Source organism: Mus caroli, chromosome 2 (genome assembly GCF_900094665.2).
Source record: "Mus caroli chromosome 2, CAROLI_EIJ_v1.1, whole genome shotgun sequence".
NCBI classification, from domain to species: Eukaryota; Metazoa; Chordata; class Mammalia; order Rodentia; family Muridae; genus Mus; species Mus caroli.
In genome coordinates this window covers 59,761,590-59,779,542 of record NC_034571.1, presented here as the reverse complement: position 1 = coordinate 59,779,542, position 17,953 = coordinate 59,761,590, and the positions used below count along the sequence as shown (strand labels likewise).

The 17,953-nt window shown below is 38.5% G+C and overlaps 1 protein-coding gene across 12 annotated transcripts in view; it reads left to right on the top strand.

Annotated features, from left to right (window-relative positions):
- The window catches only part of Cobll1 (cordon-bleu WH2 repeat protein like 1), a 155,125-nt gene that overhangs the window by 121,004 nt on the left and 16,168 nt on the right, over positions 1–17,953 (top strand). For 8 of the 12 annotated variants that reach the window (XM_021154795.2, XM_021154789.2, XM_029473787.1 and 5 more), the window contains 3 exons: positions 14,221–14,380; positions 14,991–15,065; positions 16,234–16,347. In XM_021154795.2, coding sequence (XP_021010454.1) covers positions 14,221–14,380; positions 14,991–15,065; positions 16,234–16,347 — 349 coding nt within the window. The remainder of the gene's footprint in view (positions 1–14,220; positions 14,381–14,990; positions 15,066–16,233; positions 16,348–17,953) is intronic. The other 4 variants (XM_029473793.1, XM_029473794.1, XM_029473790.1 and 1 more) reach the window with 1 other exon arrangement.

Genomic DNA, 17,953 nt, shown 5'->3' with positions numbered 1-17,953 from the left:
TTGTCTCGTATATTTTAATTTCTGTGTATCTCTAGGTATTATATTTATATACAGTTAACTCTTGAACTGATAACTGTTTATATTCAAATATTCATGAATTTCAGTAGAACACACCTGTTGGTGAATGAATGTTACTTATTTTGGTTGCTATTTTGTTTACAATTTTAAACAAAATATGAATTATAATTAAGCATTATATGCCACCTTGAACAATGTAGTTGAGATTTTAGCAAACTTTACTTGTTTTAGTCACTGAAAGTAGTAACAGTGAAATAGGAAAACATAATAAAAGGAAAAATATCTATGAAGCAAGCTGCTATTGCTTGTGATGCAACTTAGACCACAAGGGTGTGCTGTTTAACAGTACAGCATTCTAATCATTTCCAGTTTTACCCTGAAAGCTTCTTAAAAAAAAATAATAATAAAAGAAAATGGTTTTATGATGTTATAAATTTCTTATTTTGATTGGTAATGAGACAGAAAAGTAAACTATAAATATTAAATATTAGTAATACATGAAAATTATTTATGATGAACAGTGTATTCAGTTTAACCTTTGGTTCACTTTGGTCCCCTTTTAAGTAGTCACTGGTCTTGTGATCCACTGTAGTCAATGCTTGCTTTAAATGTACCTGGTTTTGAAAAGGAAAAAGTGTTGGCCATGTCTCTTCCACTTTTGGCTGTCTGCATTTGATAACTTGCTTCATTCTTCTAGGGCATTTCTCAACATTGGCAAATGGAGATATTTGGATAGTGATTTTGGAATATACACTGGAATTATTCACATAGCTGGCTGTTGACTTTCAGGCTGGTTTTGACAGTTGCTGTGTGTGCTCTTCCCGAAAGTGGTTCATTAACGATCCAGGTTCAGAGGCCTGTGTAGAATTTCTGCATCTGACACTCCATCTAAAGAATAAGTTTCACTGAAGCTCCATTTCAGTGTGTGCTAAATTTCAGGTCCCTAAATTTTCTGTACACTTTGGCATGGTTTTCAGCCTCATGCCACTTTCTCTGTATAGGTGAATATATTATATCCTGTGAAAATGTTTAATTCAAAATGAATTTCCAGTTGGAAATTTTCTAGCAGTTTTTCCTAGAACTTTTTGAATGTGTTGTCAAACAGACTTTTTCTAGTGATTTGAAATGCCATTTGTGTTACAAGGTCTATGGTATTCGGCCTTTTTTGTTATATATAGGAACAGTAACTGTATCCCTATATGAAATGCATGTAACCATATGAAGTAAGATTGTCAACAAAATGACATCGACAGCTTTGGGGATTAAGACTAAGTATAGAAATCTGAGGCCTAGAACCATTTGCTGTCTGTTGAGGACACATGTAGCAAAATCAGTAGGCAGAGGACTGCCTTGTTTCCATCAGTTGGTCTCTTAAACTTATGTTTCAAGTGGAGGTGGAAGAGTTTAAAAGAAATTGCTGGAAATCTCCACCTGTAGAATTCCCAAAACCTTTGGAGAATTTTTGACTCTCACATTTAGTGTGGCTTTACTGCTTCAAATCCTCTGCACTCAACAGTAAATAACTTTCCCCAGCCAGTGGCATGGTGTGTAACCTCCTTGGGGTAGGTTTGTGGCTGGAAGCACAGTAAAGGGATAACCTCTAGTGAGCATTTCATTTGCTCTCAATTTGTGTGCTGCCACAGACAACACTCGAATATTGAGAAACCGAGACTTCCTGCCATCTAATATTATGCAAGTGAAACTTAATACCCAGAGTATTCGTTTTTCAGTGGCTGACTCAATTTTTTAGGAATGCTTCGCATGCCTCTTTTACACAGTTTTATCTTTATTTTTTTCCCTACTTAATTTGGTTTAGAAGCAGATGATATGCCCATGAAGCAAGTAAACATCTGTTTTTTATTTTACTTGGTGGATTTTTCCAGTTATTTTATGCAGACTAATTAAGGTTGTACTCCCTATTGTAACAGATTATGTATTTGTACTCGTTAAGAAATATTTCTCTTCCTGCTTTTTGTTTTTAATTTGGGTTATCATGTAACACTTTATTTTCTCTCCTGCTCGCCTCTTGTATTTATTGTATGGAAAGTGGACCCCACACCGAGTTCCACAGTTGCCTAGGAACTGTGGTTACCATGGCAGTTGCAGCTTGATATATGAGTACATCTGGCTCTACTTCCAAAGCTATGAGTAGATTAATGCATCTGAAAAAATCTACCAGCACAGTATAGTCTTTCCTTTTTCCCATGCATAATGCACATCATTTCTTTGTAACTTTCCTAAGGTTTGTTAAGGAGTCATGGCCATGAAAAGCAAAGCAGCAGTGCCTGCTTATGTGTTTAGTTTTCCTATTCCAAGCCAACTTCTACAAAGAGCACTCCATTAATCTACACGCAAGCCCTCTGTCGGCACTTTCAGTCCTGCTTCAAACCTAAAAGTAAAGGGACCTGCTAATTATGTTTTAACCCCTAAAGAGGAAAAATCGTCAAAGAACAAGAGCTCTTGACCATTTGTAAATTGAATACACGTTTCTCTTCCTTGTCTATCAGTAAGCAAAAGGCTGCCCGTGCCTTAAGCTTTACACTAAGGTCAGAGCAGAACACTGAAGTCAGAAGACCAAGGCTTACATAGCCTCTGGCCTATATTGGTGTTGAAGGCTGCATGAGTAGATGTGCCCTTCTCTACTCAGCAGCATGCACTCACAGTAGCCAGGTCAGAGGAAGCATGGCCGTGGTATGAGTGTGTAGGGAGGGATAAAGCTTTCTCGACAGCTTTGGCTTTCTGTCTGGGCTGAACTGAAATGCCCTCCTCCCCCAGTGTATTACTTTGGCTGTCATTTGCCTTTGGCATGGGTTCTAAGTTCAACTAATCTGTAAGGTGTTCTCCTCACCTGTGCCTAGAAACATGTCAGTCCAGTTTGTTTGGATTACAGGGAACCACGATCTTCACCATGTCTTCTCGTTTACTTTGGATCCTAGGTTCTACTTTCTTCTTGTTCGTAGAAGATGTACTGCTGAGCTCAGTTCTCATCTTTGGGCTTAAAAATGTTAAAGCCAAGATTGTTACTAGCAAGCCACGATTACATACATAGAGTTCAATGAGTGAGGAGAGGGTGGGACTGATGGAAACACTGATGTGTCTGGAGAAGAAGAGTGTACATGTCTGTCAAAGTCATAGATAGCATAGGCTTAAAAATTTGTCTTTTTTTTTCCTTTGCACAAAAAAAGGGCTGATGTGCATGTAAATGGAAACTGCTCAACCTCTGTGTGTCTTGTGTCACCTTGGGCTCTCCTAGATACTCTGTGGTGTTTTTACTCTCTGCTGTAGTCTTTCCATCAACTTTCCACACTCAATGAACTTGTCCATTGCTGTGTTCTTTTTCTCTGAGGAATAAAATTTTCTAACTAAATTTCCCAGAATCTTCAAGTTCTTATATTGCAAAACTATGTACGGCTGGCTTCTACCTAATAAAAACAGTTCTGTAGTGTGGACCTTTGGTTGGTGGCAACCAGGTCACGACAGCTACTCCTGTTGAGTGACTCCTGAGACCCAATGTATGATAGTAACATTGAAGATTTAGCACCTGGCATCTTTCTGTGTGCACTTACTGCAACACAGGAATCCACACAAGCACCTTGTGTTGCAACAAAGAAATGGAAGGCTTAGAGTGTGAGAAAAATGTGTTCATTTACTGAGCTTATTAACTAGAGGATATAAATGTCACTGTTAACTAATAATGAAATTTGTACAAGATATGTTTGATACAAATCTTATGTCCAACACAGCCACGTGGAATTCCTTGGAGGGCCTTAACTTTAATTAGGAACAAAAAGTCACAAGCTAATGGTGTTGGTGCCACATGGAACACCTGCTGGATGATCTAGCTCTAATCTTATTGGCTTCTACAGTAGTACTTATTTCAGAAGAATGATAGGAGTGGTGTTAAAATTGGCAGAGGAGATGACTGCTCACATAGTGTAGGTTGAAGAGCTGCAGGCCCTGTACCTGATGTCTCCTGTCTTCTGCTCAGCCCAGTTGCTGGTACTTGATAAGACACATCTGTTCCCCCATTCCTTCACTTGGATGTTGATAATCTGAGTCAATCCTGACAAGGTAAGACTTTCCATGCTATCAAGGAGAACTCTTAATATGGGGCTTAAATAGATAATAATAAAATAATAGGTTTTTCTCCAGAGAATAGGCTATTATAGAGCAGAAATTCAGATCTTTGGAAAAACTTTTCCATATTTTACCTGGAAATAGTTTATTTCTAAAAAGCTTCAATGACAAACAAGTGGCATGTATGTTTCCATCCAGTGTAAGGGCAGTTCTCTTTGCATGTGTTTATACAGCTGTAAAAATTACACTTGAGAAAATAAACAGCAAAACCTCAAAGGGCTGACCAGTGTTTGTTAGGATATACAACAATTGTTCTTTAAAAAAAATTCCCTCTCATTTTAAGCATTGCTTTTGTTCCAATGCAGTTATATTGATTTTATTACTGAAAAAAAAACTTGCTTACAGAGCATACCCACTTTGCAAATTCAATTTCTCATATTTCTATATTCCATTAATTATGAAATAATTACATTCAAAATAATTACATTTCAAACCAACTTGTGTGTCTAACTTGTAAAATTAATTTAGGGATCTTCCACCAAGAGTTAAAACTCAACCATCAGTCATACGTGAAGTTGGGACATATTCATAGTATATTTGCATAAGTTTAATGTCAATCATAAGATATTTAATAGATTTTATGCTGTTGAAAAGGTTAGCTGAGCATTATGTTAAACTTTCCTTGAAGAAGAAAGTGAATTTTAAGATTAAAGACCATTTCAAGTGGTTAAGGACCCGCTAAACCCACCGCTCCCCAAACTTAAGAATATTCTTAAAAGCAGATATAATCCAAGATCTCCTATTAGAACATTTTGCAACATCATTGCAGTTGAGCTACACTGTTTCTCCTCTTTAGAACATCCCCCCGCCCCCTGTATTTCTGGTTCATGCAGGATTTCCGGATTTTACTGCCCATGTTATGGTGTACCTGTGATTAATATGTTAGCTACTACCATCTCCAGTGCCAGTCCTCAGTACTGCTGTGGGCTATAGTACTGCCTTAATTCTGCCTTCTTCTGTTAGATTGTATGTCATTTAAGAAAGTGAATGCTAATCTAGGCGTGGATTCAGACAGTCTATCTGCTATGGGTTCCCATCTGACCTTACCATGTTCTTTCATTGGCATGTCCTATTTTTTTCTTGTAATATTTCCCTTTTCACGGGTCACAGCGTTTGTGGGAGTGTGTTCCTGTTTCAGGTGCAAGGCTTACTAATAGTGCACAGCCTTATCAGTAGCTTTAACTAGAGCATAGAATTGAGTAGCTAATGATTAGCCAAGGCAGGCTCTCCTAGGGAGTTAGAAATCTGGCTTTCTTTTCATTTTGCAAACCCTTCAGACTTTTAACAATTTAATCTCAGACCTTCTTTTAAAATTCCTGTCATGATTTGACTGAAGGAAATGAATTTTGATACTGAAACTGCAGAGTTGGAAGCAGTTCATTCTAATTAGGCATGGTTATGAAATTGTTCAAATGTCTTTGCGGCAGTACACATTTATCTACTCGTTGCCAAGATGTAACAGACTAGTGTTAAACCTTAATTATTACTGCACTCTTTCATGGTATGCTGCCGAGACTTAGTGGGGGTTTTATGCAACAACCCAACCTTGGATGCAGAACATAAACACAGTTGGGTTTTAGAATTGATTCTAAGTCAGATTCCAGTAGGACTCTATTTCTGTTCTCTCCTAGGAGAAATAGATGATGAAATGTCCCCATTTCATATTGGTACACCTCTCTCACCCCAGTACCTATTATTTTCTTATTTACAAAATAATATTCCCAGCCTGAAAATAGACAACTGTTGTAGGAGTGCCAGCTGATGTCTATGTTGTAGCATGTGTGGGTTGCTAGGCTTTATTCCATTGTGCATGCATGATGTCATTTGGGTAACCCAGACTCTTTCTGTCATAGATACTTTTCATGGTTAATGTGCTTACATTCCATACATGAGAAGGCTGAAGTTCCCAAGACAATTAATGACATGTCTCCTGGCTGAACTCCTAATACTGACTCCAATTCCCATTTGTTAGTAAATATTACAGTATTCTATCTTCCAAATTGAGAACACTCAGTAAGCCTCTCTTTAGTTAGACAAGTTCACATTTAATAATACTCAATAAATTGGCTGGTCACTTTAGAACCTTATCATATGCATTTCTTAAGATACCATAGCAGTTCTGCACGTCTGTTTTCTAGTGTTTGATGCTCTTGACTTTGGAGCCCCTCCAGTATTACATGTTACATACTCGACCTAAACATATAATAGTTGTCGTGGCTACAAGTTAGATAAAAAAATACTGAAGTCTTCTAATTTATACACCCCTGCCTTTCCTGAAGACTTTAACCAAAGGATATATTCAATAGATTAAAGATTTCTTCACAGTATAGGGGTCTAGGGCTTCACTATGTGTTAGGAAAAGTAATGCTTTAGTCCACATAAAAGATCTTCACATTTGACTCCTGTGGCCTTCTTTGCTTTTATCTTGACTGACTAGTTCTTTCCTGAGAAAACTCTTCATGGTAACCAACCAATTTTGTCTCCCTATTTTACAAGAAAATAAAACATAAGCTACTTTCTTAAAGACTCACATTAATCTCATTCATATGTCAAAATGAAATATGTATTCTTGTCATCAACTTACTGTTGATGATCTATACTCACAATTCTTATTTGTTCAAAATTCCTGACTTTGGACCATTTGCACCAATCCTTATGTTTTTCCTTTGTCACTAAAGTTGGTAAGTTTTCATCACACCGCATAGACTGTGCTTATGATAGGCCTTTAGGTCTAGCCTGGTGACTGAGTAACAGTCACATTCTCCTTTAATGGCATCTTTCTTAGCATCTTTAATTCAAATTGTATCTTGAGAAATGTGGATTCCTGTCTACTTGCTCTGCAGGCTAAAGGAGTGGATTTCACAGGATAAGGTGGTAAAACCCTTTCTTGGATGTCTGTGTCCCTTTAAATTGTCTTCATGAATTGTAAACACACACACACACAGAGAGAGAGAGAGAGAGAGAGAGAGAGAGAGAGAGAGAGAGAGAGAGAGAGAGAGAACATTTATAAAATTGCAGTTCATCTCATTTTGATACGTTTTAAATTCCTTATCCCTAGAAATGTAAATATCACATTAAAAAACACAAGCTTGTTTCTAGGACCACCCCCCCCCCCAGACTGATAATCTGTGGGTCTTCTGTCTTTGAGTTAAACCTCCCTTCCTTTTCCATTTCTGTACCAGCTTCTTTATTATACTCCTGTACCACAACCACATACTTGTGCCTGAGACTTCATGCCATGACTGCTTCTATCAGGTGAAAGGACAGACCTGTCAGTGGGTGTTAGGGTGAGCAGCACAGAGATGGAAGAATTTTATTATATATCTCATGAAAGCAATCAATCAGAATCCTTGACGCAGGGCGCTAGGAGGCAAATCAGAGTTTCTGTTGTTTCCGGTGTCTCTGCATTTACATATCGATCATCTACTGTAGTCTTACAATAAATAGCTTTGGAGTGGCCTGCCACTAGGGCTTTAACCGAAAGAATTCATCAAGAAATTCATCTAACTCTGTCAGCTTTGGGGGTACATATTTTATTGTTAGAATTTGAGGCTTCTCTGATGATGTCCATATACGTTACTTTCCCCTATGTAAAGTGGTATGTCTATCACCATCAGATGGCAGGTGAATTTTCATCATTTGCTTATGTTCATTTGTTTTCTTTACTAAGTCTTAATTGTTTTTCCAAATGTCATGTGACACAGTTTAGGTCATAAAGCATTTTGAAACAGGAGAGCCACAGCCCTTTAACTTGCATCCGTGGATGTGTGTGTTAGATACAGTTATGGTCCTGGCAGTATTTCTGTAAGTGTGTGTGTCCCCACCCATGTGCACAGGTATTTGTAGAGACTGGCAGTGAGCATTGATTCTCTAAGGCTGTAGTTATACATATGGCAGTGGGCTACCAGAGGAAGGTGCTGGGAACTAAACTCCTCTTCAAGAGTGGCACATGCTCTTAACTGATGAGCCGTCTCTCTGATCCCCCTACAGTTTTCTCATAATCATCTATGATGGATAGTTTTTTAAAATAGGTTTTTGGTTTGGTTTGGATTTTTTTTAGATTTTTTTTTTGAGTGTTGTTGTTGTTGTTGTTTTGCCTTGAACAGCCTTGTGGCTGCACCAGGCTCTGCTTCCTGATCAGCATAGACAAGGAAGACTGCCTGCCAAACCTCCCCTTGGCTGACAGAGAAATTTGTTACTTTCATAAGATATTAAGTGGAAGTTTGAGAACACAAGAGAAGTCAGTTAGAAGGTTTCTTTAACCTTATATTCCACTGAAAATGGTATTTAAGCAGTACCAGGTCCTGTGTCCTGTGTTTTATACTCTGGTGTTTGTCACAGAAGGTCCTTGAATTATTTCGCAAGTCCATTAAGGATACCCTCCCAAAGGGTCTGATTGCAATATTTAATCATATTTGACGTTAATGGCTCTGAATCCAAATGTGGGCTTGGGTGCACGTTGTAGCTCCTTCCTTGAATGGCTATGGAGAGGTCTGAAGAGTTCTGGAGGAAGGAGAGGAATGTTTGGTAAGGACTGGCTTAGGTTTGGCTGCAGGTATTTTAACTAAGTACTATGGAAGTTTAATTGTTCAGTTGGTCAACTTCCTGGGGTTGGGAAGTACCTCTGGAAAAGTATTTTAAAAGTATGCAATAGTAAATATGTTATTTTTTTTCTTAATAGCAAGGTACAAAAGTTGAAAATTTCCTATGAAGCAGGGTAGTGGTGGCACATACCTTTAACCCCAGACCTTGGAAGGGAAGAGGCATGCAGATTTCTGTGTTTGAAGCTAGTGCTTGGTCAACAAAATGAGTTCCAGGGCAGCCAGGGCTACACAGAGAAATCTTGTCTCTGTGTCAGCCTCTTCCTAAATAAATACATAAATAAATAAATAAGAAAAAGAAAAAATTCCTATGAATTAGTTCACTACTCTTTAAGATATCGAATTGTTTTGTAAAATTAGATTAACTCAGGATATACATGCATCCCTGGTTCAAGTTCACCTCAGCTTCTTAAGATAATTAATTATAAAACTTTTATGAACCAGACATTAATGTTGAAATACAGTAGTAAGCATAATTGGAAAAGAAATTTCTGCACTCTTTTTTAGTCTGTTGGGGGGCAGATACCAACATCAAACACTTAAGCCAGCTCTGTAACACACAAGAAAACTACGAAATGCTGGACTAAGAACACAGCAGGTGGGAGCTGTTGAGAATCAGAGAATTAACTGAAGAGGTGCCATATGAGAAATAACTAGCAGAGAATGTGGAGTACAATACTGTGTTAGCAGAAGAGAGATTCTAGGCACAGAGAATGCGAAGGTTCTCTACCTCAGGGTAGAGACAGGAAGAAGACAGTGTGGTGAGAAGGATGGTGCAGCAGATCCATGTCAACCATTCTTGGAGAAGAAAATGATTGCAGAGATCTTGGAGCCATCCCATCGATTAGAATTTTTTTTTCCCTGAGCCAACAGAGAAGTCATTAGTGGATTTTGAGTGAAGTAGCTTACAATGGTGTGCATCCTAATGAGAAAGTCCCTATTTATTGATGTGCTAAGAAAAGTCTAGAGAAATCGATGTTAATTTAGAAGGGTCTCAAGATTCAGAGTAGAAGTCACCCGGGTGCTGGAAGTTAAGGGAAGAGCTGATAGGTGAGAGCAGGGTGGGTAGAGAGAGCAGATGAGGGAAGACTGGAGGACGGCCTTCTCTTTGCTGAGACTTGTGGGGACCAGTAGGAAGACAGTGCTTTGGTGAAGAAGAAGAAGAAGAAGAAGAAGAAGAAGAAGAAGAAGAAGAAGAAGAAGAAGAAGAAGAAGAAGAAGAAGAAGGAGAAGGAGAAGAGGAGGAGGAAGAGGGGAAGAAGAAGAAGAAGAAGAAGAAGAAGAAGAAGAAGAAGAAGAAGAAGAAGAAGAAGAAGAAGAAGAACAGGAGGAGGAAGAGGAAGAGGAAGAGGAGGAAGAGGGGAAGAAGAAGGAGAGGAGGAGGAGGAAGAGGGGAGAAAGGAGGAGGAGGAGGAGGAGAAGAAGAAGAAGAAGAAGAAGAAGAAGAAGCAGTAGCAGTAGCAGTAGCAGAAGCAGTGGTTATCAAGAGTTGAGGTTTAGTCATGCTAATGCTAAGTATCCTTAGATATTTAGTGGAGATAGAAGAGGGGTCTGGGAGGGAGAAATGAGTTTGGGGTTCATTAATTATGTAAGGAATACTTAAAATCAAGAGAATGGTAAACTTTCCCAGAGAGAGTGCATAGATACTAACATGAATTATATACTGTAGGAGAGAGTCCCACTGATGTTCGTCAGGAGATGAGCAGTAACGGACAGCAAAATCGAGTAGCTGGAGTGTGGGACAATGGAAAGGAAGGAGTATTGATCCTAGAAGTAAGGAAAATTGTGAATAGTAATGGTCACCTATGCTTAGTGCTGTACAGCTCAAATCATGGAGCCTATTAAGTGACTATTACATATTTGTGGTCGTTTGGTAAAGTATTGATGAATCAGAGGTTTAGCAGTACAAAATAAGAGATTCAGACTATATGTACAACTCTGTGAGGCTGTTTTCTTGTAATGGCAGAAGCAGAACTGGTAAAGCAGTTAGCTAGGAGGCAAGCAGTCAGCCTGCTGAGAAGTGCTTGTCTTAGGGTTTGCTGACAGTCACCTGCTGTGGGTCAGCAGGGTCTCCTTATAGACTGTGGCCTCAAAGGACCTGCCTCTGAGATGTGCGTGTGTAAATGTATGTGTGTGTGTGTGTATGTATGTATATGTGTGTGTGTGCATGTATGTATATATCTGTATTTATATATCTGTATATGTAAATATGTATGTATATATTTATATGTGTGTGCACATATAAATATATATATGTGTGTATATATATATATATACATATATATATATGATATGTTGCAAGTTGCCTTCTGACCTTCACGTGTGCATGGTCGCGTACATCTATGTATGGGACAGGCACAAATACACAGACACATGCACATACATATACACACACAAACACATCTATGCACACTAATAAATGTAAAAAAATGTAAAGCACTGGCTTAATATATTTTTTATACGAATATATACATGAAAATGTAAGAAAAAAATCTACATGTAACATAGAAATGGGAAGGAGGGCATAAGGAAGGGTGAAGGAAACATATGTTTGTGTATATATATTTGTATTTGTGTGTGTGTGTTGTTTATATTTATAAGACACCAATGAAAATTTTTTGTGGTTTTCATCATTTTATTTTATTTTTATTTATTTATTTTTTTATTTTGGTTTTTTGAGACAGGGTTTCTCTGTGTAGCCTGGCTTGTCCTGGAACTCACTTTGTAGACCAGGCTGGCCTTGAACTCAGAAATCCGCCTGCCTCTGCCTCCCAAGTGCTGGGATTAAAGGCGTGCGCCACCACACCCGGCTCATTTTATTTTTAATTAGCATACAAAGTATTAGATAAAGTTATGAAATTCTTGAATAAAGTGTGATTTAATTTATTCTCCTTCCCTATTTCATTCCTTTGTCTCCTTCACCCTTCCTTATGCCCTCCTTTCCATTCTCCTTTCATTTCCATGTCACATGGTAGATTTTTAAATATTTTTTTATATTTTATACTGAAAAACATAGATTGGATGAGCTCTTTAAATTTCTCTGTGTGTGTGTGTGCATATGTGTGTGTGTGCATACTGTAACTGACCTGCCTGACTTCCTTTGAGGCCAGAAACTGCATTTCTAGCTTTTAGCACCTCATATTAAACCAGCATCGGATTAAATAAGGAATTAATTGCTGGAGCCTTTTCCCTCTTATCCAGATGCCCCTTGCTTATTAGTTTAGGGGGAGGTTTGGAGCAATGAACTTCTATTGAGAAGAGAGTCACCCTTGCAGAAGTAACACTTTTATACTAGAAAATATGGATAAACTTACATAAATTCATATACAAATTCATGCTTACATATTTGTACATCTCCATTCAAACCAGTTGGGATCAGCTTACATACTTATCTCATAACTACATACTTACACACATCCACACTTACGTATTTATATGGAGCAAGACTAAAAGCCAGTGCAGAAAGAACTCATTCTGGATGAAAAATGAGCTTCAAACTTTAGTGCATAGAGATGGAAAAAGCTTCTGCCCTTTAATTGCTAAATGAATTAAAGCCAAATCTCTAAGAAGAAAGCTTTGTTCTCTTTAATAAGACTAAGCCTGCCTTGCTATTAAGAAAAGGCCTGTTCTGTCCCACAGTAAGGAGAAGCCTGTCTGCTCCTTCTGCTCTCTCTGCAGCTTCTTCTTTTTTTCCTTTTCCCCCTCTGTATTCTGCACATTGGTCTCTTAATTTTTTACGTTGCCTTACAGTTTCTAAGTTACTCCACTCTGCATTCTCCTTCTAATCTTGCTCTCTTTTCTTGCTGCTTTGGTGTAACAATGCCCTTCTACCAGTGCTATATTCCCAATGCTGTTTCTCCCACTCCTATGACCAGCAATGTAATCTTTCTTAGTCCTTTCTACCTTCTCCAGGAGAGTAGATCACATGATTTACCCAAGCATCTCTCTCTATATATTTTTTTTATTTACGAAAGTTCACTAGAAGTTCAAACATAATTTCAGATCATAAATTGAATGAGAAGTTTAAAACAGAGAATGCCTACATGCATATCCATTAAGAGTAATTATCTGGCTAAACATTCAACATCTGTCACTAGCTCTACAGGTTCACGGAGAATTAAAGACCATAATGAAGTTATTGTTAAAGTTTTATAGATAAACCCAGTCAATATTATATCTTCTGTCCTTGTACCTATCCTCAGTTTCCTTTTTATGCCTTTTGGTTAATTGTTTTACAACCTCTTGGAATGTGCTCTAAGTTGTAGATGCCTGCTTGCTCTCTCCGAAGCAATTAACTCATGACACTGAAGACTGTCAGAGTTCTCAATGTAGTTTTGACATCAGAAAGGACTTAATCGCAGTCCTATTACCATTAAGAATTAAGAAATCATTTATTTGTCTATATATCGTCACTACAAGACAGTACATCTTCGTTGTTCTGTAGAGATCTACTCAAAAGGGTGGGATAATACCTATTGATTGTTATATATATTTAATGATAGCAGGAAAAGCATATCAATATCAGGAATCTTTCCTAAAATCAAATCTCCTCAGCCTTGCCTAAAGAAGCAGTTCTGTCATTAACTTCAACAACCCATGGTGGAACCGTCTAAATCTCCTGCTAGATTTTAGCTTCTTTTGGATGGCTCCTGGCAGCTAGCCTCTCTGCTTCCATCGTATAGGTCCTAGGAATCCATCAAGTCATCAGGCTTGTTAAGTAAGAGCCCTTACTCATTGAGCCATCTTTTGACCCTAAGTCAGTCCTTAATATAAGGCTACTTTCCATTCTCTTTCTCTCCAGAGAGAGGGGCCTGGGGAGAATATGTATGTGTACATGCATGCTGGCATGCTTGGAGGGGCCAGGGGGTATTGTTAGGTATCTTCCTCTCCACCTTGATTTTTTTGATACTGAATCTTGAGCTTAACAATTGGTTTGATGGGCTGCCAATTGAGACTGTGATTCATCTTTTTCCACTGCCCACCCTTACATACACTGGCTTTACAGATGTAGGACACCTTGTGTGGATTTTAAGCTGATGCCAGGGATCCAAACTTGCTTTTAGATCCACATGCTTTTAGAGCAAAGGCTACTACTCTTTGATCCATCTCCCCTGCCCCTTATTATTAGTATTGTCCTTTGCATCCAATAATATCTCTAGAGTTTCTTCAAATGCTAGCTTTCAATTGTGTCACTTCAAAGTCTTGTACAGTATAGTTTGTCATTTGTGTGTCAACCCCATCCTAGGGTAAAGTTTTTTAGAAGGGCCATTTTTTGTTTGTTTGTTCATGTGTCCATTCTCTAATCTACAATCTATTTATGACAGATACCTCATAAATATTTTGAATGAATGGCTGTTGTGCTCTGATTTGGTGTTTGATATGTTTACAACAGAGGTCAGGGCCATCCTGAAGTTTGTGGTTGGTTGCTCATTGTAGAATTGTGTGGCCATTTTATTTTCTGCAGAGTTCCTCTGAAGCGTTCATGGTGAGGACAGGATCACTGCAGCTCAGCAGCACATCGGTAGGAACTTCATCTCTGAAGAGAACGAAGCGAAAAGCACCTGCTCCACCTTCGAAAACTCCCCTGGCTCAGACTGATGAAAGGAACTCTGCAATGGCTCATGGTATTCTCCTTCAAGCAGTACAGTGGCTTGGACTTTGTGTGTTAGTGCAGACAGTAAAAATAGTGGAAGTCATGACTTGTCTTTTTCCCCCTCCTTGAACCCTTGGCTGGTTTAAAACTCCCTAATCAGACTAGGCTAGCCTCAGACTCATGGAGATCTGTCTGCTTTTGCCCCTGAGTTCTGGGATTTAATGTATGAACTTGGAGATATATTCTCATTCTCATATTCTCTCTCTCTCTCTCTCTCTCTCTCTCTGTATGTATGTATGTATGTATATGTGTGTGTGTGTGTGTGTGAATAGTGGATAGTCTAATTATTCTCACTTAACTGCTTTTGAAAAATCTGCAACAAAGAATGACAAAATTATACAGCTTGATTATTGTAATGGGCTCATGAACAGTATGCAGCTTTATTCAGAAAGACAACGCCATTCCATGATTGACTACATAGGAATGGAAAATGAGATAGAACTTACTCATTTTACAACTGGACTGTAAGGTGCCCTAGTAAGTTTAGGTTCGTCCTTCCTAGATGAAGTAAAAGCAGAAAATTCCTTAGGAGTTGTTTCTCTTCTGAGTGTGCCATTTATCAGTTGTCTTGCATCTTTCAGGCCTACCTTTGGAAGATGGGATTGCTCCAGACAGCATGTTGGAACTGAGCTCTCCCGAGGGAATGTCCACCCCAGGTATGCCTCTTTCACCCCACACGGGAACTGTGAAGGGAAGAAATGTCTTTACAGTAGAGAAATTAATCTGATTGGAATGCTCTTTGTACTGAGAGATTTGAATCTTTTCTACACATTTGTACTATGAAAAAAATCCTCCACCCCCTTCCACCACCAAGGAATAGACACAAGGATAAGAAACTGGCAGAAATCACATTTTCAGTTCTGGAGTTCTCTATTTGGTCTATTATTTTTTTCCTTATGTGCTCTCTAGTGAACAGTTAACCGCTTCCTTCTAGGTACTGACACACCCTGGTATGTCACATTCCTTAGTATGTTTCAAAGACTTAACATTAAGCACAGGCTCTTTGGGCAGCTGCTTCAGCTATGAATTCAGCTTTGATGTGTTCTCCTCTTTACAGGGAATTTCTCTCACATGTACTTTCCACCACATAGCTCTCAGTGTGGATTCTCCCAAGGAAATGAAGTTTAAAAAAGAAAACCAGACATTTTGATTTGTCTTTAATTATTTCAACAGTAACGACTTAGAAGCTTTTGTAAGAATAAATCTGAGCAGGGTGTGGTGGTACAAATCCGTAATTGCAGTACTTAGGAGGTTGAGGCCAACCTTCCTTAAGAAGGGAAAACTTATTAACAATCTCATAACCTGAGTACATTAGCATGCAGATAATTTGTAAGTGTGAATGTTGGCCAGGCACGAGTGCCTGGATTATATCATTTATAGTCACAGAGACAGACAAGTTCAGGAACAGCTTACCTTTTTTTCTTGACTTTTAACATGGTACATAGAAGTTTGGGATTTTAAGTTGTAAAAAAAAAAATCCCCTGTTTATAAATAAAATATTGCTATTACATAAGTAGCATTTTTTTCCTTAGAACAGTCTGTACAGTTCATTCCAACTCATCTACAGCCATCTCATTGCACACAGGGACTTTACCAAGATAATGTTGCCCACATAAAAGACATACAGGAATTAGAAGGTTTTGAAGTTTGAAAAAGATGGCCAGGCTACTCAGACTTCGGCCTACGTCTGGGTCTGTGTTTTCAAGGCTATTCCTTGTTATATGTGAGCTTGCAGCGCTGATCCCACCACATCTGGATGTGTGCTTGCTTTGTTTTAACTCTCTTCTCTGAGTACCATTTCTACAGACTCTACTTCTTTGACAGAGGGCTCCCTTGGTCCCGGGTTCCTAAGCCAGGAGCAGTGTGCTGTGTCCAAGCCGACGGATGAAATCTCTGAGGGCCCTGGAACTCCAGAGGCAGCTGTAGCATCCTTGACCTGTAGGTGCTCAGGCTGGAACTGGCTGGGGCTTTGTATAAGCCATCGAGTATAGATCAGATTGCTCATTAAACCCTGTAAAGTGTTTCATAAGTAAATATGTGCACAGTTCCCTCTTTCCCTTGAAGTTTTATCCATGTCTGAAATGTGCTGTTTTCCTGAACCATCTAAACAAGCAGGGCAAAGTGTAGAGAGAAGCCACTCCGCAGCTCTGGGGGCCACTCCTGTTTGTTTTTGGCTTTCTACCATTCTCAAGGGCTGCTTGATCTTTATTATTCTCGATGAATATGTAAGAGAATGTTTACATAGAATATTTATACTTATTCTCTGCTGAACTCTACCCATTTGCTGTGTGGCTTATTTTCTCTAACATATTCTCAGGTGCTTTTCCTCTTTTAAAAGTAGAATTCCAAAAAAAAAAAAAAAAAAAAAAAAAGCCAGGCATGGTGGCGCAGGCCTTTAATCCCAGCACTAGGGAGGCAGAGGCAGGCAGATTTCTGAGTTCGAGGCTAGCCTGGTCTACAAAGTGAGTTCCAGGACAGCCAGGGCTATCCAGAGAAACCCTGTCTCGAAAAACAAAACAAAACAAAAACAAATAAAAAGTAGAATTATTTTGTTATAAGATAGCACAATATTATAATTATGATACTCTGATCTCCTCATAAATTTACTCATTTTTAAAAACTCCAAAAAAAAACCCCTTTATCCTTTCAACTTAGTCGCCTAAAATTAGTATACTATCTCATGCTCCTTGTAATCGTGCAAAATTGTTTGAAGACTTTGGCAAACAGTTTGATGAGGATTTTGAGATGAGTAGAGATTAATGCCAGGCCTTTGTGCTAAGGGAGAGATCTCCCAATGTGCTTTAGCCTCACCCTTTGGCAGGGTATTTAAAGATGAAATGTACACATGCACTTTCTATATGACACAAGAAGCCTTGCCTGTGGGTATTTCTTTTTTTCAAGAAAAATGAAAGCCACACGAGTACACACCGAGTGCACAGAGATACAGATTCCCTCATGGTCATTGACTACAAAGGGGAAATTACTCAGAGGTTTCTAAACTGTAAAACAGAATTAAGGTGTAACCCATCCACCTACACAGTGCAGTGTTGACTAGAAAGAGAAGCGTGTTTCGGATTGAGTTAATAGAATGTATTTACCAGAGGCATGGTATCTGTCAAGCAGTTTTTTCATTTTGATGATAATTTGGAAACACAGGGTATCTGAAGACAGTAATACTTAAATGTTAAGTTTAATAGCTTTGTAAGTCAAGGCAGCAAACCCTTCCTCTGAAATATTAGTTGCATTTCATCTTCATGTGTTTCAATTTTATTTAAATTCTAGTTCCTTGACATTTTTTGAATAAACAAATTTTTATGAGGGAACTAGTCAATAGCACTACTAGTACTTTTCTCTTTTCTTTTCTTTCTTTCTCTCTTTCTCTCTCTTTCTTCCTCCTCATTTTCCCCCTCCTCTCTTCCTTCTCCTTCACCTCCTTTCCTCCTCCTCTTCTTTCTTCTTTTTTTATTTATTTTTTTTTTATTTTTGGAGACATGATCTGTGGTGTAGCCTAGGCAGGCCTGAAATTTTCTATATAGAGCAGGCT